Source organism: Triticum dicoccoides, chromosome 5B, assembly GCF_002162155.2.
Source record: "Triticum dicoccoides isolate Atlit2015 ecotype Zavitan chromosome 5B, WEW_v2.0, whole genome shotgun sequence".
Taxonomy (NCBI): domain Eukaryota; kingdom Viridiplantae; phylum Streptophyta; class Magnoliopsida; order Poales; family Poaceae; genus Triticum; species Triticum dicoccoides.
This window is the reverse complement of record NC_041389.1, coordinates 434,950,948-434,974,790: the sequence shown is the minus strand read 5'-3', so window position 1 is coordinate 434,974,790 and position 23,843 is coordinate 434,950,948. Positions and strand designations below refer to the sequence as shown.

Genomic DNA, 23,843 nt, shown 5'->3' with positions numbered 1-23,843 from the left:
TGAATCTCTCCCTGCTAAAGTTCCATCATTCCTTGCATAGTTTGTTGAGAATTTTCCAGCTCCTTGATTCTTTTCTCAGTCTTAACCCACAGTGTACTATGTCTGGCTTTCTCTTCTTCCAATACTTTGATCCTGTTAAACAAAAGGTCACTTTCCTTCTGCCATTTCCTTCTTTCTGTGTTCATCTCATTCTGCCATTGCCTCATACTCTCTTCTACTTGTGTTCTCACTTTCTAAAGTTTCCCATCTATTTCTTCACTTTTCTTAAGGGATAGGCATCCAAGTGCAATGCCTCTGTGGTCTTTTTCTTCCATTTTTGTTCTTTTTCTTTTGTCTTCCTCCTCCTCCTCTTAATCCCTTGTTCTTGTTTCCATCATTTTCTCAAACACCCCATTTGGATATCTGTATTGGGGCCTCGAGATGGATTTGGTATTGAAATTTGACCAATTCAGGTGTTTGGGAAGTAAATTGAAACAGATCGAATACAGGCATGAAACCGACTACACGCGTAGAGGCCTCCCAGGTTTCCGAGTTGTCTCGCTCCGATTTGGTCTAAAACTAACGCTCGCGCAAAACAAAACGATTCGTTGCGTTATTTCCCCCGCTCACCAGTGACCTGACCTGGAAAACAGAGGAGGCGGCGCCTAGGATGCCATACGACAAAGACGATCAGGTAGCCAGAGACCTCCCCTTGCCGGCCCTTCTCCTCCTCCCCCACTCCGGCACCCTCTTCCCCGCCACCGTAGCCTCTCCCCCTCCTCCCATGGCCGGCGCATCTCCTCTGCCAGCCCACCTCCTTCTCCCATGGTGCCATGACCCGGCCTGACCGGCGGCCGCCGCTCCTCCTCTACCCCTGATCTGGTTGCTGGTCCTCCTCCTCTACCCCTGATCCGGTCGTCGGACCCCCTCATCCCATATTCGCTAGACCCCCTCCTCCCATCTTTTATTCCCTCTCATTCTTCCCCTTCCTGGCTCTCCTTCTGTTCTCCTAGTGTGTAATTGTAAAAGAGGCAAAGAGTGCTAAATGTGTCCTTCTGAATCTATCAGGTTTGATGATAGGATTTTTCTTCAGTTTTGTATCAAGAATTGTTTGAGATGCATGGTTTGTTTGCAACAAAAGGATTTTTCTTCAGTTTTGCTCATCTGTTCTAGCATACTGGATACTATTCAGTTTACTTCATGTATTTTCTTTGGCATGCTTTCTTTCTTTGACCCCATATATAGGGAAACTCCACCAAGTCTCAAACTGGATGAGATGTGCATGATATTATTTTCATATCTATGTGCACATATTTATGTGGAGTTTGTCCTATGTATTGGTGTTTCTAACTCTTTGGTCCCAATGAGTTTGGGTACCATTTTGTTTGTGTTGTTGTTCTAGGAACAATTGGAGATGCATTGGATGCTCGGCTCACTCACAAGGAAGGTGGTGTCACCACGTGTATATTGGAGTCAAGCTAGGATGTTCAATGAAATATTATCTAATATCTTAAATTGGTATCTTCTACATCCTTCCAATGCTATCTCGGTAACAAGTATGTATTCATGCATTCCTCTCTTGCATTCAACCTTGTGTAGGTTGCATCTTGGCATGATATTCATTTCATATCTTGTGACACTTGTTTCCTTTTTCAAAGCATCCCAACGATGATATCTTTTTGCTAGTTGTGATGTCTTTGATGAATGTGTGGTAGGACTTCATTTATATACAATAAGATCATATCTAGGCATGTGCTATGCTTTCAAGCAAATGTCTTATTGGTATATTTATGACTTCCTTATGGATATCATGTTCTTTCCTTTTTTAACTATTTTGTGTCTAGATCCTTCTTTGTGGGTTGATATCATCATGATTTTGATCTACCTAGAATATTATACACTTGAGAAAGGTTACATCTTTAGTTGATATCCTTATTCTTTCACGTCCACCTTCTTCCTTGGTGGTTTCATGAAAGGATTTATCTTTAGTGCTGGTCTTATATCGTTGCATCTTGATGCACTCTTTTGTGGTAAAGATCATTCTCCTCCTGCTTGTCTTGATGAGGACTTTGCCATTTTAATTGGTATCCCTCGTCTTGATGAGGCTTTCTTTTTCTATCTTCACCATGGCTTGTCATTGTTGGGTAACGTAGCATGCAATTTCAAAATAATTCCTACGCTCATGCAAGATCTATCTAGGAGATGCATAGCAACGAGAGGGAGAGTGTGTTTATGTACCCTCGTAGACCGTAAGTGGAAGCGTTTCACAACGCGGTTGATGTAGTCGTACACCTTCGCGATCCGTCCCTGTCAAGTACCAAACTTACGGCACCTCTATGTTCAGCTCGATGATGTCCTCGCCTTGTTGATCCAGCAAGACGGGCGAAGTAGTGGATGAGTTCCGGTAGCACGATGGCATGGCGATGGTGTTGGTGAAGAACAATCTCCGCAGGGCTTCGCCTAAGCACTATGTAAACTATGATGGAGGATAAACTAGAGGGGACGGAGTTGTCGGCACACGGCTTGGTGATTCTTGATGTGTCTTTGGTGCTAGCCCTGCCCCTCTATTTATATGTTAAGCCCTGGGGTCTAAACTTGGAGGAAAAGCCTCCTAAAGTCGGTTTTGCCCGAAAGGCAATAGTCCCACTCGGAATCCAGGACCAAACGCCACAATCCTTGGCGTCTGTCCCAGATGCCATGGGCCTCGGCGTCTGGCCCAGGTCTAGACGCCAGGGTCTCCAGCGTTTGGCCTCTGACCTCCGCAAAACTTTCTTTTGCACCGACCTATAGCCCCGTGGACCTGACCCCTTGGCCTAACCATATCATCCAATATGTGAATCTTTACCTCCGGACCATTCCGGAGCTTCTCGTCATGTTTGTGACATCATCCAGGACTCCGAACAACATTCGTTCACCAACATACATAACTCATATAATACTATATCGTCAACAAACGTTAAGTGTGCGGACCCTACGGGTTCGAGAACTATGTATACATGACCGAGACACCTCTGCGGTCAATAACCAATAGCGGGACCTGGATGCCCATATTGGCTCCTACATATTCTATGAAGATCTTTATCGGTTGAACCTTATGACAACATACATAATTCCCTTTGTCTATCGTTATGTTACTTGCCCGAGATTTGATGGTCGGTATCTTCATACCTAGTTCAATCTCGTTACTAGCAAGTCTCTTTACTTGTTCCGTAATACATCATCATGCAACTAACTCATTAGTCACTTCGCTTGCAAGGCTTTTTATGATGTGTATTACCGAGAGGGCCCAGAGATACCTCTCTGATACTCGGAGTGACAAATCCTAATCTCGATCTATGCCAACCCAACAAACACCTTCGGAGATACCTGTAGAGCATCTCTATAACCACCCAGTTACGTTGTGACATTTGATAGCACATAAGGCATTCCTCCGGTATCCAGGAGTTGCATAATCTCATAGTCATAGGAATGTGTATTTGACATGAAGAAAGGAATAGCAATAAAACTGAACGATCATTATGCTAAGCTAACGGATGGGTCTTGTCCATCACATCATTATCTAATGATGTGATCTTGTTCATCAAATGACAACGCATGTCTATGGTTAGGAAACTTAACCATCTTTGATTAACGAGCTAGTCTAGTAGAGGCTTACTAGGGACACAGTGTTTTCTCTATGTATCCACATATGTATCAAGTTTCCGGTTAATACAATTCTAGCATGAATAATAAACATTTATCATGAATAAGGAAATATAAAATAACAACTTTATTATTGCCTCTAGGGCATATTTCCTTTGGTCACAAGCATCGTTTCTTAATTTACTTTTTAGTAATCTTGTGAACCCATTTGCATGTTGTGTGTGTGTGTGAAGGACATGTCTTGCACCTTGTATCTCATTCTTTAAGACTATGTTGATGCTTAATGCTCATCCATATATGAGTATTATCAAGTGCTTTTCCATGTCTCACATACATCTTTTTGGTTGAGCCCACTCGTAATTTGCCTCTTTTACATGTTGCTCAACCTTGTGCTTGTTGCAAGAGCTATGCCTTGTATATTTTTTAGCCCTCTTGCACTTGTTATGAGTTTCTACTGACTTTGGGGGTGATGATCCTATTTTGTGCACTTGGTATCCTAATGCAAATATTCGAAGTAGTGCACAAATCATGGGGAGCTTCACTAGCATATTTAGAACACTCCATTGCTCTCTCAACCTTGTGCTTGTTGCAAGTGTTAGGCTTAGTTTCTTATTTTTCTCTCTTGCACTTGCGTGAGGTTCTATTCATTTTGGGGGAGTGACGATCCTATTTTGTGCTCGTTGTATTCAAATACAAAACTAAATAATGCACAAATCATTGGAGCTTCTCTAGTTTCTATAGAACACTTCTTTGCTCTTATCATAATATCTTTCGTTCTTGTGGCTTGTAGGATCTCTGGTTTAGTTGGTTCAATTGGTATCTTTTGAGTGCTTGTTTCAATCGGTATCTTTTGATTGCTTTGTTGCTTGTTTCTCTCTTTTATATGTCTTTGTGGCATATCATCCTCTAGCAATCTTTGGATCCTCAATATAGTTTATCTTCCTCCAAGTTTTATCCTTGGATATGTGTATTTCATTCCACTCCTTCTGAGAAATACACAACTTATGGAGGAACACATTTTATATTGGCCTTCTGAGCTTTTCGCCCATTTTGGCAATCAATGCTAATGGGGGAGAAGTTTCAGAGAGTTTTATGGAGAAGTTTAGAGAGTTATTTCCTCTTACTTTGGTTTTGTTCCTAAGCTTTTGCATCTCATGCCCATGCATTATTAGTTGTTGCTTTGCATGGTGAAGCTTAATTCATTATATAAACTCTCTTGAAAGTGATTGTCATCAATTACCAAAATGGGAGAGATTGAAAGAACATGCGGTGCCCCCATGTTTGGTTTTGGTAATTGATGACAATCTCTATGGACTAATGGTTGCGTTGATTTATATTCGTAGGATTTGTCCATAGGCTTTTCTTGAAGTCCATTTGTTGGTTTCAAGGAGTTTATGTGTTGACCAAAGTGGTATCCAAGGATCTATCCAAATATTGGTCTAGTGAGTGTTGAGCTAACTGCTAGCATGTCTTGAAGAAGAATATTGTGTGAACATTCATGTGTATCTTCAAGACATCGTCTTTATGAAGAGAGAAGATTTCACACAAAGCGTAGAAGATACATCGAGTGGGATCAAGTGATCTCACAGTTTGGTAAGCATTGTCCATTGCGCTTTGTGTACTAACCCATGGTCTTTGTGAGAGTTCTATGTGGGGTTAGGTTTGCTTCCATGGGCTTGCGTCAAGAGGAAGATCACATACAACCCATGGAGGATGACATCAAATCAAGGTTATGTTGTGCAAGCTCAAGTGGAGCATCACAAAGAAATCATGCTTGTAGCTTGCCGTCCATTGTGGTGACAGTGCCGAAGAGTGACTCACCCATAGTGGAGTATGGGGGAGCAATCAACTAGCCTTCATCGAGCCAACGCAATCATGAAAGGTGGTCCAACTTGAGGGAGTCAAGATCATCATCATCTAGCTCAAGTGGACTTCATTCAAGGCAAAGGTTTGCCCTTGATAGGTTTTCTATTTTACCGGTCTCATGGTGATAGTTTGGAGACCGGGTTATAGGATCGATAGACGTACTATCAAGGGGGGCTCTTAAGTGAGTAGCTTGATCATATCGTTCATCGAGAGCTCAAACCACTGCATCCTTGCATCATATTTCTTGATTATTATTTGTATTTTCTCTTTTTGAGGTTTTAGAGCTTGTGATTATCTTTGTGACAAGCTCTAGTACATCGAAAACGGATTTCATATGCTTCTTCTATTGCGTTTTCGGTGTTGGAGGTTTTACCGGTCTTTTTTGAGGAAGGGCTCTCACCATTTTCTTATGGGCCTTTTCTCATTTTATTCTTATTGTTATTTCTATCAAGATTGTGTTAGCCCATGTCATTAGCTTTCCAACAAACCTGGTTCCGTTGAATTTGGAGTCTGGTTGTAGAAGTTGTGGTAGTTTTCGTGCCCTTCAAAGGCTGCAACGGTACTACCGCGGCTACTACCGCTTGGAGGGGATGTAATTTTTTGGGGTCTTTTACATCTGTATCCCTAACTCGAACCCACTACTCACATTTGCCCCTAACTCAAAAGCCTGCTCAAAAATGCCCCTTCTATGCCGTTTCCGTCCAGTCAAGGCTGTTTGACTGGTAAGCAGTCGTTTCTTTGACATTTTTGCCCCTTCATCCATACGCCTGGGCCCAGGTCACCGGTTCACTCTCTCACCCTCTCATTCTCTTGCCCGAGCCGCACGCTCTTTTTTCCCAAATCGCCTCCTGCCGTAACCCTAACCCTAGCTCGCTCGATCCCAACTCCTAAGGCTTGATCTACTGATGGCGGCCACGGTGGAGATTCAGATTTGAATCCGTGTCACACTATGCTACGGCGTGAAGGAGACACAGGTGACGGGATGGATAGGGACAACAGTTGCGGCGGTGCCGGCGGCTAACGAGGGAGCACACCGCAGCCACAGAAGAAAGCTTCAGCGGGGTAAGTTTCTCTTCTAATCTGGTGCAGTCTCATGCCGTTTGTAGTTTGATTTGTTCTTGTATTTTAATTTGTTGACCTAGTTCATAGTGCTCATGGCGTTGGGATCTGTCTCTGTTTTCCATGGTCATCATAGGATGGACCCCGATAGAGCAGTCGGGATGGATTGTAGAATGGAAACCACACTTCTAGCTAGTGCTGGCACAAAAGCATCCAATACAGGATTCTCTTTTCCTTTTGTTGCTGACAGTCAATGGACTTTTAATCAGTTTAGATCTGCCATATGTGCTCAATATCCATGGGGTCTATATGATGCAGTGGAATTCAGATACTGGGACATTGACAAATCAACATGGGTCCCTGTCCAGTCTGATGATGAGCTTGGTATCATGTTTGCAATACATGATTCTTTCCCTGCTAAACTAGAAATCAATGTCATACAAAGGAAGAGAGGAGAGCCAGAGAGCAGAGGAACAATATCTCAGTCTAGGTCTAGAGGTAAAGGTAGAACTAGCCAATCAAGGGGCAGAAAAACAACAACTCATAGTGGAGGCAGCAGTTCCATGCAGGCACCAGGAACACCTACTGTAGAAGTTCCTAGGCATGCAGGTCCCTCTCATAGTAAAGATTCAGGTGACCCCTACATTGAAGAGGGACTACCAGATGATTGGCCAAGTGATGACGAGGATGAAAGGTTGTTTCCACAGTTTGTAACAAGGAAGAAGGGCAAGGAGAAAGATGATGAGGGGGGAGATTATGTTCCACCCCCTGAAGGCATGTTTGGTGAGGCAGGTGAAGATGAGAAAGAGGAGGACAGGGACATGGGATACTCTGAAACATCTAATGAGGAAAGACCAGATGTGAAGAGATGATCCTTCTTTGAAAGAGGGAACAATATTTTCCAGTGCTTTAGACAGTAGAAATGCTCTTGCAACCTTCTCAATAAAGACTCAAAGTGAATTTGTGATAGATAAATGTGACAGTACTAGGTTGACAGTACATTGTGTTTATAAGAGGTGTCAATGGAGGATGCATGCCTCCTTAATGAGACATAGCATACTGTTTGAGGTATTAAATATAGCAACTAACAGTGCATTTATAGTTAGCAGCATTGATACTATATTTTGTTTGTTTGTTGCAGCACATAGGTTCTGACATGTGTCTGAACTATCATGAATGCAGGTTAAAGTGAACAAAGCTGCTCATACATGTCCCAGTGTGAACGGGAGGAAAAGATTGAGGTCGGCTAAAATTAGATGGGTTGCTGATGCTGTGAAGACCTGGATTGTAGAGGATTCAGAAGTGGGACCAACAGAATTGTAGAAAAAATTGAAGAATAAGTATGGCCTGGTAGTTCCATATATGAGAGTATTCTATGGGAAGCAAACGACACTTGACAATATCTATGGTAAGTGGGTTGACTCTTTCCAGTTATTGTATACCTTCAAGGCAGAAGTGGAGAAAGCATCTCCTGGCAGTGTAGTTAGCATTGATAAACACACTGTACAATACAAGCTGAATGGGAAGAGTAGACAGAAAGAGTGCTTTAGAAGAGTATTTGTTTCTTGCAAAGCATGTTGGCAAGGTTTTTTGAATGGTTGTAGGCCTTATCTTGCAGTAGATGCCACTTCATTAAATGTAAGATTTAGAGGGCAACTAGTTAGTGCATGTGCTGTGGATGCTTGCAACTGGATCTCCCCAGTTGCATATGGAGTTGTAGAGGGTGAAAATATAGAGTTGGACTTGGTTTTTCCAGAATTTAAGAGAGCTTATAGGACACCTACCAGGTCTTGTTATCCACACTGATGCATGCAAAGGCCCGGAGACTGCAGTGGAAGCTGTGTTCCCGGGTGTGTAGCACAGAGAATGCATGAGGCATTTGGCTGCAAATTTCACAAAAAAGTTTAGAGGAAAATTCTTTGATGAAAATTTATGGCACTGCTCATTGACATACAACATAAAGAAACACAACTACCATCTTAGGTAGTTGCACAGTAAGACTGGTGTGAAAAAGTACTTAGAGGAGCATCACACCAAGCTATGGGCAAGGTCACTATTCAATGAAGTGTGCAAAATAGATTTTGTTAATAACAATCTAGTTGAGTCCTTTAATTCAAAGATTAGAAAATGGAAGGGTGTACACATTGTGGACTTGCTACACAAAATAAGACAGTTTATAATGGAAAAGTTTGATCTTAGACAGCAGATAGCAGCAGCTACATTCATTGGCCACATCATAATCCCCAAAGTCATGAAAATGCTTCATGCAAAATCTAATGACCTTGATATGGAGATAGTGAAGAGAAGCACATATGAGTAAGAGATCACATCAGTTGACAAGGAAAAGAGAGAGTGGAGATATCCAGTAAATTTGGAAACTAGGACTTGCAGTTGTAGAAAGTGGCAGTTAACTGGACAGCCTTGCATACATGTTTTGTATTTTATTACTTCAACGAGAGGCCCAGTAAGTGAGATTGATCAGTATGTACATGAGTACTTTTCTGTTGCTAGGTTCAATGCTACTTATGCTGAAAATTTGCCTGCAATGGAGGGCAAACAACACTAGGATGTGGTGGACCCTAGGTTTAGATTGTCTGCTCCATTGCAAAACAGGGCCCCTGGTAGACCTAGGAAGACAAGAATTAGGGCAAAATCTAAGGGAAAAGGACTTGGAGGAAGGAGAAAGAAATGTGGCAGGTGTGGAAGGCTTGGACATCGTGCCACTCACTGCAAGGAACCCATTGACCCAGCCTTTGGGGAAGAAGAGCACTAGGGAGCTGAAAATGCAACAGATGATCATTTAGATGCTCAAACTGATGTTGAAAATGCTACAGAGGTGGAAACTGATGCTGAAATGCTACAGAGGTTGAACCTGATGCTGCAATTGCTACAGAGGTTGAACCTGATGCTGCAATTGGTACAGATGCACCAACAGTGTCATCGGCTGTAAGGTGCAATTGCTACAAATGTTCTGATTTCAAAATTTGCATCATTTAGTGTTCCCATTTCCTTTTTTGCTTCATTTAATGTTCTCATTTCAATTGTATCCCAAGAAAGAACTACAAAAAGGCAGCTGAAAGAGGGATGTCACCAGCCAAGAAGAGGCTCAAGTATGCATCAGATCCTACAGTAGGATCTGTAAGTGGAAGCAACCAGCTAAGCAAAGAAGTGAGCAAAACTGTCACCACAAGGAGGAGTTCAAGGATCTTAACTAACCCTGCTTGCAACACGAGGAGCAAGAAGATGAAAGATCTGTGAACTTGTTAGCTGCTATGTTAAGTGTGTTGTTTTTGTTGTTTAAGAACTATTTGTGAACTTGTTAGTTGTTATCTTAAGTGTGTGATGCTGAAATTATGAACTTATGTAATGGTGAACTTGTGAGCTGCTATCTTGAATGTGCAATGCTGATTATGAGCTACTACTCTGTGAACTATTATGAATTTATGCTATTTTGTGAGCTACTATCTTGTGAGCTGCTACTTTCAAATATTTTGTGAGCTGCTATTTTGTCACAACAGATCATTTGGTCAACTGCTACTTTCATTTGAGCTGCTACTTTCAAAATGCCAAGCAAGATTCTTGATTCATTTCCAAATAGAAACATCACAGCATTCCCAAATCATAGCATTGTTTTGGGATAATACATTCCCAAACTAAGCTCCATCAAAGCATACACTACAAACAGAAATCCATTTAGTATGGATCATTAGACCACCCAGAAACAAATGTGGCCAACATGCTAATACCAAGAACTATGATGAATCCCCAGGCTTGCATAAGCTCGTTCCTCTTCTTCATCTTCAGCTTTAGTTTCTTGTACTTCTCGGTTAGATACATCACCCTCCTCTCTAAATAATGAGCTTTTAGCCAACTCTTCTCCAATCCTGCATGAAGCTCCTCAAATGCACGAGCAACACGTTCGGTCGGTGGCAGGTCAATCCAGACAACCCAGTCACATTCATCAGGAAGCTGCAAAATCAATGATCAAATTAGAAAGAGGAGAAAGAGTTGAATCGAGTCAAGCTTACAAAAGCCAAAGACTTACATCAAGAAGACAGCCGAGAAACCTTCTGTCGAAGCTTGCTCCTCCCCAGGCGACGCGACAAGAAGGAATAAGCATGTGGCCAGGGCACCTGTCGGTGTCAAAACCGGCGGATCTCGGGTAGGGGGTCCCGAGCTGTGTGTCTAAGGTCGATGGTAACAGTCGGCGGGGGACACGATGTTTACCCAGGTTCGGGACCTCTCTATTGAGGTAATACCCTACTTCTTGATATATTGATCTTGATGATATGAGTATTACAAGAGTTGATCTACCATGAGATCGTAATGGCTAAACCCTAGAAGTCTAGCCTATGAGGATTATGATTGAGTATGTCTATGCCTCTACGGACTAAACCCTCCACTTTATATAGGCACCGGAGGGGACTAGGGTTGTACAAAGTCAGTTACAGAGAAAGAAATCTACCTATTCGATCGCCAAGCTTGCCTTTCACGCCAAGGAGAGTCCCATCCGGACATGGGAGAGAATCTTCGGTCTTGTATCTTCATAGCCCAACAGTCCGGCCCACATCAATAGTCCGGCTGTCCGAGGACCCCTTAATCCGGGACTCCCTCAGCACCGCCGCGTCGACCGAACCTCAAGGCCACAGAATGTCAGATCGGCGATGTAAAACTCCGATTGCAACTGAACTATCCCTACACCATCAACCTATAAGCAAAAAACCCAAATTGATGAACCCTAATTCTGCAATATCCCCTAAATCGACACTAAGACTTACATTGGCGGCCGCCGATGAGCTCATAGAAGACATGCCCACCGTGCCCGACGTACCCATCGCTCACCATGACGTGCCTGACCTGCCCCTCTCTCTTCGAGTGCGGAAACGCCGGATCCAGTGCTTGCTCAAAAATGCTCCTGTCGTCGCGAGGAAGAAAAAAGAGGGGAGAGAGAGTGAACCGGTTAGTTGGGCCTAGATGTAAGGAAGGAGGGCAAAAATGTCAAAGAAACGGCACGTTACCGGTCAAACAGCCTTGACTGGACGAAAACGGCTCGGAGGGGCATTTCTATAAGGGCACATGACGGCGGAGGGGCATTTTTGAGAAGGCTTTGGAATTAGGGGTATATCTGATTAGGTAGTTCGAGTTAGGGACAAAAATGCAAATGGCCCAATTTTTTTACTACCGCTCCAGAGCGGTACTACCGTGGCTACTTCCGCTCCGGACCAAAATCTCGTGTTAAGTCCAGCTGTGGTAGGAACAGATGTATTTTTTTTGGTACCGCTCGCAATCACTAGTACTGCTACCCTTAGCGGTAGTACCGCTACCCCTAGCGGTAGTACCGTGAGGATGAGCGATAGTACCGCTCCGGTGGTTCTACTGGCCTTTTGCCTCCTCGTTGTTGTTTTTCAAAGGGCTTCCACCGCCCTAGCGGTAGTACCGCTCCCATGAGCGGTAGTACCACTCTGTGCGGGCTGTGAGCATAACGGCTGGATTTTTCCCCACCTTTAAAAGGGGGTCTTCTTCCCTAATGAACCTTATCCTTTGAGCTCGTGTTCTTCCCCCATTGTTGACCTTCTTCGAGCTTGCTATCTCTCAATCCCTCCATGGACTCTTGCTAGTTTTGGGGGGAAAGGAGAGAGGAGATCTAGATCCACATTTCCACCAATCACTTTCTCCTCTATGTGAGGGGAACCCCTTGGATCTAGATCTTGGAGTTCTTGGTGTTCTCTTTATTCTTCTTCCTCTAATTTTCCTCCCTAGCATTATTTGCTTTGGTGGGATTTGGGAGAGAAGGACTTGGGCACTCCGTGTGCCCTTGCCATTGCATTTGGTGCATCGGTTTGAGTTCTCTACGGTGATATGTGGAAGTTACAAGTTGAGAAGCTTATTACTCTTGGGTGCTTTTGGTACCCTTGAGATTGTTCCTCTTGGGTGCTTGGGCGCCCTAGACGGTTGGTGGTGTTTGGAGCTCAATCATTGTGGTATAAAGCTCCAGGCAAGCGTTGGGGTCTCTAATTAGGTTGTGGAGATCGCCCCGAGCAATTTGATGGGTACCGGTGACTGCCCCCAAGGGTTGCCATTTGTACGGGTTCGGTGACTTCACTTAAGGGTCCCTTAGTGGAATCACGTCATCTTGTATTGTGCAAGGGCGTGAGGAGATTACGGTGGCCCTAGTGGCTTCTTGGGGAGCATTGTGCCTCCACACCGCTCCAAATGGAGATTAGCATCCGCAAGGGTGTGAACTTCGGGATACATCGTCGTCTCCGCGTGCCTTGGCTATCTCTTACCCGAGCCCTTTACTTATGCACTTTACTTTGTGATAGCCATAGTGTTTCATGTTATATATCTTGCTATCACATAGTTGTTTATCTTGCTTAGCATAAGTTGTTGGTGCACATAAGTGAGCCTAGTTGTTGTAGGTTTTGTGCTTGATAAATTAACCGCTAGGTTTATTCTGCATTTGTTCAAGCCTAAATCGTAATTATTTTAAAAGTGTCTATTCACCCCCCCTCCTAGGCAACATCCACGATCTTTCACCCTAGATGTCGATTAGCCCGTCTCATACCGCCGCCACAGAGGTAGCTTCAACGTCGTTCGTGGCTGTCCCATCCTCGGCTTCGGCATGCAAGCCGGAGAACATTGCGCGTAGGAACCGGCTATGGAGGCAATGGGAGAGAGAAGCGGTGTCGTAGGGAGCAATTGTGGGCCTCGAGGAGCAGTGTTCACCCTCGCTGCGCCCGGCCCCGAACCCCGTCCATGGTAGCAACGGAAGTGGATGCAAGGATGCAGGTAGAGGAGACGGCAAGGGTGCAGGCAGAGCAAGAGGCAAGGATGGTCGTGGAGCAGGCGACATGGATTGCGTCCAGCAGCAAGTGACCCTTCATGCTTGGACTTAAATTTTATTTTGGCATGTCTGGATTGTTAAACTGTGATTTTTTTTCTTTGTGTTGAACCATCAAATTTATGCTCTATGATCCACGTGTAAGGATTGTAGTAAGAATTTAAGAATCCACATTTCAGACGGAGATTTGCTACATCTAAGGACAAATCATATAGGATCATGGTCACGAAATGAGATGGCAACACTTAGTTGGGGAGGAAGGGGGCCCACCCCTAAGATTCAAGGGGCGGACTAGTGGGAGATTGGCTAGGGAGAGAGTCCATAAGCAAATTTCGGTGTAGAGTTATTGTTTGAGATGTGTGGACGTGTGGTTGTGTGACATATACCCGGGCAAAACTCGGGCCGGGCCGGGCCTAACAAAGCCCGAAGCAGAAAACTTAGGCCCGGGCTTGGCCCGACCATTGGGCCTAGTTTTCAGGCCCAAGCTCAGCCCATCAGTCAAAAAGCCCGTCTAGCCTCGGCACGTGCCTCATCCTTAAATTGCAAATACGACAAGCCAAAGCCTGGCCTGGCCCGACCATGAAGTTCAAAAACTAGGCCCAGGCCCGACCCGTGGGCAAGGTCGGGCCGTCCGGGCCATGCTGCCCATGGCCAGGTATAGTCCGACAGGCCAAACGGGTGCCGGACCAGCTGGCCTTAGCCCGACGCCGACGCGGCCCGATGCACGTCGAGCTGGCCTGAATCAGCCCAACTCCCAGCACTTTCCACTCTCTAGTCTAGTCTAGTCTAATCTGGAATGAAATAAAAAAACGGGACAAAGGGGATGAGCCCCTTTCGGAAAGCAAGAGTCGATTCGGCATTCGGGCATCCCTGCCATCCCTGCCGTGCCTTCACCGAGCAGCAAAGCAACCAAGGTAAACCAGAGCACCGCCGCCTGCCCGCAGGCAGAACCCCCCGGCCCAAAATTACCACCTTGGAATCGAGCATCCGCGCCCCATCTATGGCGGATCAGGAGGCCGCCGAGCCGGGCCCGCCGTCGTGGCCCCCCTGGACCTCCCTGCTGCTCCGGGCCATGAGCAAGCGCCGCACCTGGGCGGCGCTCTTCCTCGCCGTCTACGCCGCGCTGCTCTCCTCCTCCTGGAGCCTGCTGGCGTCCGTGCGCGCCTGGTACTACGCCGCGGCCGCCTCGGCGGGGGCGGCCGCCGCGTGGCCCGCCGCGCTCTACGCCTCCGTCATGTACGGCGCCGTCTTCGGCCTGCTCTCCATGGGCGCCGCGCTGGCCGTCGCCGCGCCCGCCATGCTGGTGACGTGGATCACCGTGCTCGTGCTGCTGGCGTTCGCGGGGAAGCCCCGGCGGTCGCTGGTCGCCGAGGCGCGCCGCGCCACGGCCGACATCGCGCGGCTCGCGCTCCGCGTGCTGCTGTGCGAGGGCAACGCCGTCGCCGCGGTCTGCGCCGTCGCCAGCTTCGCCGCCCTCCTCTTCGGCCGCCGCGACGACGCCGAGCGGCGGCTGATCTGAAGATTTTCTAGTTCTTTTCACGCCCTTTTATTTGTCTCTTCTGTTGCTAATTTCATTTGTAGTCTGTATACCAACAGTTTGGGGGTTTCATTCTAGGTAATGGAAGTTCTTGTTTCTGTAATGGTGGCGCCGATTAACTATTACTAACTGGTAGTGATCTTTAAGCTGTAAGCCGGAGCCGGGCTGTGGTCAGGCCTGACGGCTAGGCTGCTGCTACTACTGCTTCGCTTGCGCCATTGCCACGAGTCGGTCGGCGTGCTGGCCAGCGGCCGAGCGGCGGCACGGCGGGGCGACGGCACAGCCCGAACGGCCACCCCTTGCAGTCCCGTAAGCCCTCCCACGTCGCCGGTAGGTCCATATCCGTTGATGATGCGACGGTCGCCGCCCGGCTCGTGCTGCGCGTGAAGAAGCTCTTCACCGAGAAGAACGCCTCGCTCTCGTTGTCACCGTCACTCGCCGCATCCTTCTCCTCCTCAGTAGTCGAGACCTTCTCGATAGAGCTTGTTGGGTCGAGCGCAGTGAACGACCACGCGAAGGTGCCCGACAGAGTCGGCGAGTCCACGCTAGACCTCGACGACCGCTTCCTCATCTCCCGGCTCCTCATCTCGTTCAGTATCACCTGAATGCAATATACTACCACGGTTACACGTATGCGCCATGCTCACATAAATGGGTCAAGAACAGAGCACGCTCGGCCGTCACCTGTTTCGTGTCGAGCATGGCGCCGTCGTCCTCCTCGCTGTCGTCGTCGCCGGAGCTCGACCCGGCGGCGGGGATGCCGAGGCAGGGGGCATGGCAGTGCGCGTAGGTCTCCCTGACGAGGCAGGAGAGGGACCTGCAGTGATTTGCGGCGGGGAGCCTGGGATGGCACTCGTGCGCCACGCAAGGCATTGCTCACGCGGTTGATCGATCGATCGATCTGCTCGTGCAACGCTCACGCGATGTGGCATGTCATCTCTGGTGTGCCTATAAATGGGGGAGCGATCTTGTTGTCGCTGTGGCCAGGGCCGGCGCGAATGGGTTTTTCTTGAGGTGACGTAGGGGTCGAAGCGAACGCGCATGACAGGCGCCCCGCAACTTGAACGGAACAGAGGTGGCTCTCGATGTGTTTGCACCCTACTAGTGCCTAGGGTTTGTATACAAATCCTTTGGGTTCAAGGCTACGTAACAGCCGCCTTGTTCGAGCTGGACAGTGTACTGGTATTTGCGGCGCCGAGCTCCACTTCCGATCCTGTCGTGTTACTCGGGGGGAAAACGTGTTAGTTAGTGTGCTTCTACCCAAGAAGGACGGAAGTTTCATCATCGTCAAAGTGTAAGCAGCACAACCGCGACCAGTACAAAGCCTGTTGTTTAATCCACGCGAGGTTCAAATAAGCGAAGATCGTGTTGACTACATGGCCGGGAGCACCGAAGCCACAAACACCAAAAGCACTAAGCTTGTAGGCAATCTTGTCGTGCAAGATCATAGCGGGAAATGATTCGGAAGCAAAAAAAAATGTTCTCTTCAAAAGGATCAAAAAATTAAGGCGAATAAAGAAGAAGATGCAAGACAACATTGCTGGTGGTGGTTTGATGTTGCTTTCGGGACAGGGCCGTGGGGGAGAATCAAAGCCCAAGGTACACGCCGATGCAGGTGCAGGTGCGGTGGGAACGCGGTCGTGAAAACGAAATGCTTAGCTTCCTGCGGTAACGAATCGGTCGGTGTGAAGAGACAGGTCGAGCTGTATACGCGACAAAATACAACGTACACTACAGACTGTTACGGGTGACAAGTGCGACCGGGTACACGCACATAATCATGTTACGGGTGAGTGACTTGCCGTTAACGGCGGGTTAGGTTTTACAAATAAACATATGCTGACAGGTCTCCAAAACGAGACCGTTCTGTGTAGGATGCTGCCCATGCTTAGCAGTATTGGCACGACAGCAAGAGTAATGCCAAATATATACTCCCTCTGTCTGGAAATGCTTGTCATCAAAATGAATAAAAGGGGATGTATCTAGATATATTTTAGTTCTAGATACATTTGTTTTTATCCATTTTGATGACAAGTATTCTCGGACGGAGGGAGTACTGTATAGTACTTTCTCTGTCTGGAAAAACTTGTCGGAGGAACGTTTTTATCCATTTTGATGACAAGTATTCTCGGACGGAGGGAGTACTGTATAATACTTCCTCTGTCTGGAAAAACTTGTCGGAGGAATGAATGTATCTAGACATATTTTAGTTTTAGATACATCCATTTTTATTCATTTCTCCGACAAGTATTTCCGGACGGAGGGAGTATTATACTAGTAATTTACAGCAAAAGGCACAACAAACGTGTTGTTGTTTCGTCAGTGGAATTGACAGGAATAATCATCCAAGTCAAAGAAATGAGCAGCAAGCATTCACCTCAGCTGTCGTACATGTGAACATCAGAACCAGTGACAGGTGAGGGAGCATCAAGTCATAGCCAACAAGCAAAATTAACGGAAAGAGACGTACAGATAACAACCCACAAAGACTTGAATCGACAAAGGTGGTTAGCTGAGCACAATGTTCAAAAACATCATTCATCTCAATACAACCATCAGGAGCTCAGGTACACAAGAATGGATATGCCAGCAGTACACGCTATGTCGACGATGATCGGAGGTGCTTCAAAATAGCAGGATGGAAGGTGTTTAAATCAGTATTTGCTGACCAACACACATACATCCAGAGGCACGATGAATCAAGTTTTATTTATAACCAGCCGTGTTTTAAGAGAACACGAGCCACATCCCAGAACAATAGATGTTGGTAAAGAATCAGGTGCCTGCGCTTCTATTTCCCCATCTTCACTCACCAAAATTCCCATTTCACCAAGCTCGCAAGATGTGATCGAAAAATAATCGCCGCATCTACAGGCGTACAATAGCTCCACACCATCATCAGAGCTCTCAACAATCATATCCTCGATTTCGATATCGGTTGCGATGACATCAAGGCTCTGTCTGGATGATTGCAGCTGTTTATCATACTCTGCCCGACATTTAGGGTAGCGTAGGGTTTCCCATGCCTTTTGCACACCGAAAAAATCATGTTGCTCGCCGGTAGGCACAAATGGCTCAAGAGTCGGCTGTGCTTTGTCAGGATGTGTATTTAAAGCAGCACACTTGTATGCTGTACGTATTTCGTCATATGTAGCATCTTCAGGCACAGATAGGACTTCATATAAGGTCTTCTGGTTGGAAATGCTGCTGCCTTGAAGCATTTGCAGAAGCTGGGCCACTGACCCTAGACTGGACAAGTAAAAAAGGGTCCTCAGAGAAACGAAGGAACAGAGAAAAGCATGCAATTAACCCTAACCACTTCATGACAAACCAATTGCTAGACAAAGCAGAATAATTTTTTTTAAATGAAGCAGAATAATACTTGCTATATAGTACTTAGTACATACCTACCATGTAACACAGAGGATGTGTCTGTTTTAGGATTTTGTAACGTAACCTCATTACGCTCGTAACACATACCTTTAAAATATGTTTGGTTTGGTCGCGAGCCGTAATCTGTTAACACAGGTATCAAATCCGGCCTAGTACAAATCTGATTACGCACAAAATCTCCTGTATCGGAAACTGTGTCTTTCCCGCACGAAGCCTCTTCCCACAATGCTGTCTTTTTCATGGTCTGCTCCGCCTACTTGCAGCTTTGGCGGCCGCTTAGCAGCCCACAGGACCGGGACGCCATCACCACCCTACTCGCCGACCTTCGCTCGATGGCTCTCCGCGTGGCGCCCCTGCTACCGCCTCCTCCCCCAGAACCTGACTAGGCTCGGGTTGCTGTGTGGGGTGTGGGGTGTGGAGTGTGTGTTTTGTTTCTAGGTCTTGTTGAGCTGTGCCCTCAGCATTAACCCTTATGACTTGTTTGTTCTCGTGTGGACCTCTGTGTGTGTGTGTTTGTGGGATCTTGTTGAACTATGTTGGATGCTTGGGCGGTTTGCTTTATAATATAAAGCGGGGCGAAAGCCTTTTTGGGTAAGGCACAGCCGCCACTGCACCAGTGGTGCACCATGATGGCCCCCCGCGGCTCTTTCCCGCACGAAGCCTCTTCCCACAATGCCGTGTTTTTCATGGTCTGCTCTGCCTAAGGCACAGCCACCACTGCACCAGTGGTGCACCATGATGGCCCCCGGCGAGCCGCCGACCACCGGAAGCCTAGACTGCTACATGGCATCACCAGAGCCGCCACCCCCAACCACGGTCGCCTCGTCGAAGCCGTCAGTCGGCGCCTCCACCTTCTACCACGCCAGCCGTTGGGGCTCCGCCTTCGGCTACGACGCAACCAGCAAGGGCGGCTCCTGCAGTCCTGAAAGGCTGCAGCAGTGGCACTGGCAGTGCAGGAGTCGGCCGGCGCCTCGAGGTCGGGAGTGGCCTAGGTGATGCATGCTGGGATGCACGGTGTAGGAGGCGTGGCGCCATGAAAGGAGGCACGAGAGGTTGGATTGGATGTCATGCCCGCATGGGACGGGAGGTCAAGGAAGCACAACAGGAGCCAAATCGGCGACATTGGCGGCCATCCCGCACAGGCAGGGCCGCTCCAGTCACTGTAACGTCCGTATCTAGCGCCTCGCTGCACTAGCAGCTAGCCAGCCGCACAGGCCAGGCCACCGGCCAGTCCGCCCAGTCCTAGCCCTGTATCTAGCCTACTGATTGGAGCACGCACAGGCACAGGCGCAGGAGAGGTCACCAAAAGCGCCGCTGTCAGTCACCGCTGGAAATTCGCTGAAATCGGTTAACATTACAGTTCATAGTACCAAACAAGGTTTAATCTCATTACATTTACGTTTGCGCCGCTGCTCACGAACCAAACACCTTTGTATTTTCATCAAGAAAGAAAAGGCACTCCTAAAATGTGGTATGTTCCATTAGCTTTAAGAATGTTCAGAAACAACATTTCTATCAAGAACAAGCTTCAGATGAAATTTTGAGCTGCCTTTCGAAGTTCTATACCAAGCAGTATATATATTTCATACTATTACGGTTCCTTAAGAATTAGAGGTCACCCCAGGAACTTCTAAACTTCACTCGAGGGAAACCCGCTGGATCAACAGCATAACTAGGAAAAGATGGTGATGGCGCTACCTTGGATTCGGAGGCGAAGCAGGGCGGGCCAGCGGGGTCGGAAGTGAAGCAGGGCGGTAGGCGTCGTTGGAGGAAGGAGGTAGGGGGCGGCGGCGTCGTAGGCGAGGAGGACGACGGCGGGGGCGAGCTCAGGCGTCGGGGGCGATGTAGCGCGCGGAGGAGGAGGAAGATCGGGGGCGGGGGTTTTGGGAGGGAGGGTGGAGCCAATCCACTGGCCGGTGGAGAGAAGGGACTCCGGTGGCAGGAGATCCCTCGGGCGGCGGCGGCGGCTGCAGGAGAGCCAAACCTACGAGGGCTCGGGTATGCCCGGGACGAGGGTGAGCTTTTTTTTTGGGCCGTGAGGGTCGAGGGTGAGGATGAGAAGGAGAATAAAACGACGTGGAAAATAACAGGATACACCACCCATAAACAATTTTCATGGAAAATTTAGCAATTCAGAAAAAAATCAATAATCTTTGAAACTTTTTTTTTGAGAAACTTCTAATCTCAACTTCAATCACAACAGTACAAAGAACACCAAAGATAATAAAAATTTACAACCAGGTCTGTAGACCACCTAGCGATGACTACTTGACATAAAAAAACTCCTGTCAAAAATCTGAGAATAAAAAAAAAATCTGGAACAATATAGAGTGAATAGTACCAAAAATACACAACGGAACCTCGGCCTAGCCGTACCCGAATTGAAAAAATAAAATAAAAATAGTAAACTTAGTTAAATTGTTTTGAAGCTGTATGGCAACATACATGGTCTAGCATAATACTCACAATTAAAGTTTCGGGACTAACTGATTTACCCCGTATTCCGAGCAAAATACAACATAATCAATACTATATAAACACCATCATTCACAGTTTTCGTAGCTGCACTTTTGTTTTTTTTCGCTCAGAATATGACATAGCTCATTTTGTCCCGAAATTTTAAGCGTGAGCTTGATTATGTTTGTCGCAAAAAAGTTTTGCATTTTTATAATTTTACTTTTCTTTAGAAAAATTGCTTAATTGATACGCCTACACCCATGTTTCAAAAATCTGCACCGGAATAGTATCACTAATATAGTGGTGAATTTTTTCAACGGAAGTCATTTCGTCCCCAAATATTTTGCACGAGCCTAGCGTTTTATCAAGTTTGTTGCCATCAAATTACATGATTGTTTGACCATTTTTTAAATTACATTTCTTTTGAAAGACGGGTGCACCTACCCCCATGTTCCATTCATTCCCTTCCAAGAATAGCCAAAATACCACTACAAAAACTAAAAGTTCTAAAATACCACTAGTAAAACTAAAGGTCAAAATAACACCTAGTTAGGAGAACCAAACCATTCTATCTTTTTTTCCGAGTAAAAGTCTTTCATTCATCAACCATGGTCATTACAGTCCATATTACATAAAGCTTGAATCTCCTCTGGATTTGTCCTCCCTAACGACAAAGGTGTGCTATGTTATTGCCGGATCTCAACTCATACACATTGTTAGTTCCCAGATCAAAACGTGAAGTAGCTAGCTTACGAAAATAAGAACAGAGACGATAGTTTTGGTGTTGCCCAACAGCTTTTCAATCTCGTTTCCTTTGCTTTTATATATGGCCCAATGAACCAACCGTGCATCCAACATGACCTCCTAACTTGCCCAACACGACGTGACCCAGACTACAAGTTGATGTGGTTTAGGACTCTAATTAACTCCTAGAGATTGGATGGAAAACGACTCAGGAATCGCCTTATACTTTGGCTACCTGTACAGACTCGGACGAACTTGATTTAGCCTAATATCGCATGTGTTGTAACTCACACTCACCCTCCTAATCACAAAATACAACTACTTGACAGCCACAACTCCAATCTTCTCACGCATCTCCTGAAACTTCAGTCCCCAATGACTTCATCAGTATATCTACGAGGTGATTTTTAGTGCTGACATAATCCACCTCCACCTTGCCTTCTTCTACACATTCTCTAATGTAATGGTACCTTATATCAATGTGCTTGCTACGATCATGATGAAGGTTTTTTTTTCATAGAGATATGGTGGATTTGTTATCAACTCTGAGCTTTACTTGTTCTGGATGCTAGTTCGTCAAATCAGCAAGGAGACTTCCAAGCCACATTGCTTGGCACGCCGTTGTTGCCATCGCTATGTATTCGGCTTCACAAGATGAGAGGGTGTCATGGTCAAAAAAATATGAGGGGTGTTGGGAAACGTAGTAGAAAACAAAAAAAATCGCCTACGATCAATCCAGGAACACTATGAAGATGCATTAGAGGTTTAGATCAGATCGTTACCAACTTGACTTGCAGCGGAAGAAGAGTTGGTGTAGATCGTTGATGAAGTTCCTCGAACCGTTCACGAACGATCCCTCGAACCGAAGACCGAAAACACGACCTATCTACAGATTGCAAGAGTACATGCTTCACGATCCGACAGTACTTCGCCGTCCAGAGCTAATTGTTATCGGAGAATTAGAGGAGGGAGAAGAGAACCTCCCGAGGCTTCTCTATTATGAGAAACTAGAGAACTAGAACTAGATCAAGTCTAAAACAAGATTAGAACTTGAGAGGGAAAGAGGGGGCGCCAGAGACAACGAGAGAAACTTGTGAAGGTGCGTCAAACAAAATGTCCGCCACTTAGAGAAACATTTTTTATGCTAAGGATGTGAAGAAGGAGGAGAGGTACAAGATGTTAAATGATGTGCAAAAGGAGAAGATGGAGTTTGATCAGGAGAGGTTGATCTTGGAGAAGAACAAAGTGGAATGAAGAGGCAAGATAATGTTGCCAAATGGGAGCTTGAGAAAACCTATGATAATGCATGGTATTGAGTGGGTTTAGTCCCACATCGGTTGTGGGAGGAGATAACATGATTTATAAGGGCTGAGTTGTCCCCTCCTAACATGCTAGTCTTTTGGGGTGATAGGGCCCAAGGCCTCTCATAAGTCATCGTTGCTCTTCGGTTGGGCCTGGTTGACGCATTAGGTCATAATGTGTAACAGCTGGTATCAGAGCCGAGGTGCCTAGAATAAATCTCGATGGACTCACCGGTGGTACGTCATGGTTGGTGGGCTAGAAACGCTAGTGTTAGCAGGCCCATGGTGATCAATGTGTGAGGTGGAGATTGTTGGGTTTAGTCCCACATCGGGTGTGAGAGGAGACATAACACGATTTATAAGGGCCGGGGTGTCCCTGAAGGAAATATGCCATAGAGGCAATAATAAAGTTGTTATTTTATATTTCCTTATTCATGATAAATGTTTATTATTCATGCTAGAATTGTATTAACCGGAAACTTGATACATGTGTGAATGCATAGACAAAAACACTGTGTCCCTAGTATTCCTCTACTAGACTAGCTCATTGATCAAAAATGGTTAAGTTTCCTAGCCATGGACACGAGTTGTCATTTGATGAACGTGATCACATCATTAGTGTAATGATGTGATGGACAAGACCCATCCGTTAGCATAGCATAATGATCATTCAGTTTTACTGCTACTGCTTTCTTCATGTCAAATGCATATTCCTCCAACTATGAGATTATGCAACTCCCGGACACCGGAGGAATGCCTTGTGTGCTATCAAACGTCACAACATAACTGGGTGATTATAAATATGCTCTACAGGTATCTCCAAAGGTGTTTGTTGGTTTGGCATAGATCGAGATTAGGATTTGTCACTCCGAGTATCGGAGAGGTATCTTTGGGCCCTCTCGGTAATGCACATTGTACGAAGCCCTGCAAGCAATGTGACTAATGAGTTAGTTGCGGGATGATGCATTACGTAACGAGTAAAGAGACTTGCCATTAACGAGATTCAACTACGTATGAAGATACC

The 23,843-nt window shown here is 46.2% G+C and overlaps 2 protein-coding genes and 1 pseudogene across 2 annotated transcripts; 1 reads left to right on the top strand and 2 right to left on the bottom strand.

The window, feature by feature from the left end:
- Positions 1-14,134: 14,134 nt before the first annotated feature.
- LOC119310132 lies at positions 14,135-15,027 on the top strand. The gene has a single exon (XM_037585970.1). The coding sequence runs from the start codon at positions 14,211-14,213 to the stop codon at positions 14,904-14,906; it is 696 nt and encodes a 231-aa protein (XP_037441867.1). The 5' UTR covers positions 14,135-14,210; the 3' UTR covers positions 14,907-15,027.
- On the bottom strand, positions 14,950-15,510 carry LOC119310134 (annotated as a pseudogene).
- Positions 15,511-17,359: 1,849 nt separating this feature from the next.
- LOC119310133 (DPH4 homolog) lies at positions 17,360-20,341 on the bottom strand. The gene is made up of 2 exons (XM_037585971.1): positions 20,016-20,341; positions 17,360-18,173 (listed from the first exon to the last, which is right to left on the bottom strand). The coding sequence occupies exon 2, from the start codon at positions 18,143-18,145 to the stop codon at positions 17,624-17,626; it is 522 nt and encodes a 173-aa protein (XP_037441868.1). The 5' UTR covers positions 18,146-18,173; positions 20,016-20,341; the 3' UTR covers positions 17,360-17,623.
- Between the last annotated feature and the right edge of the window lie 3,502 nt (positions 20,342-23,843).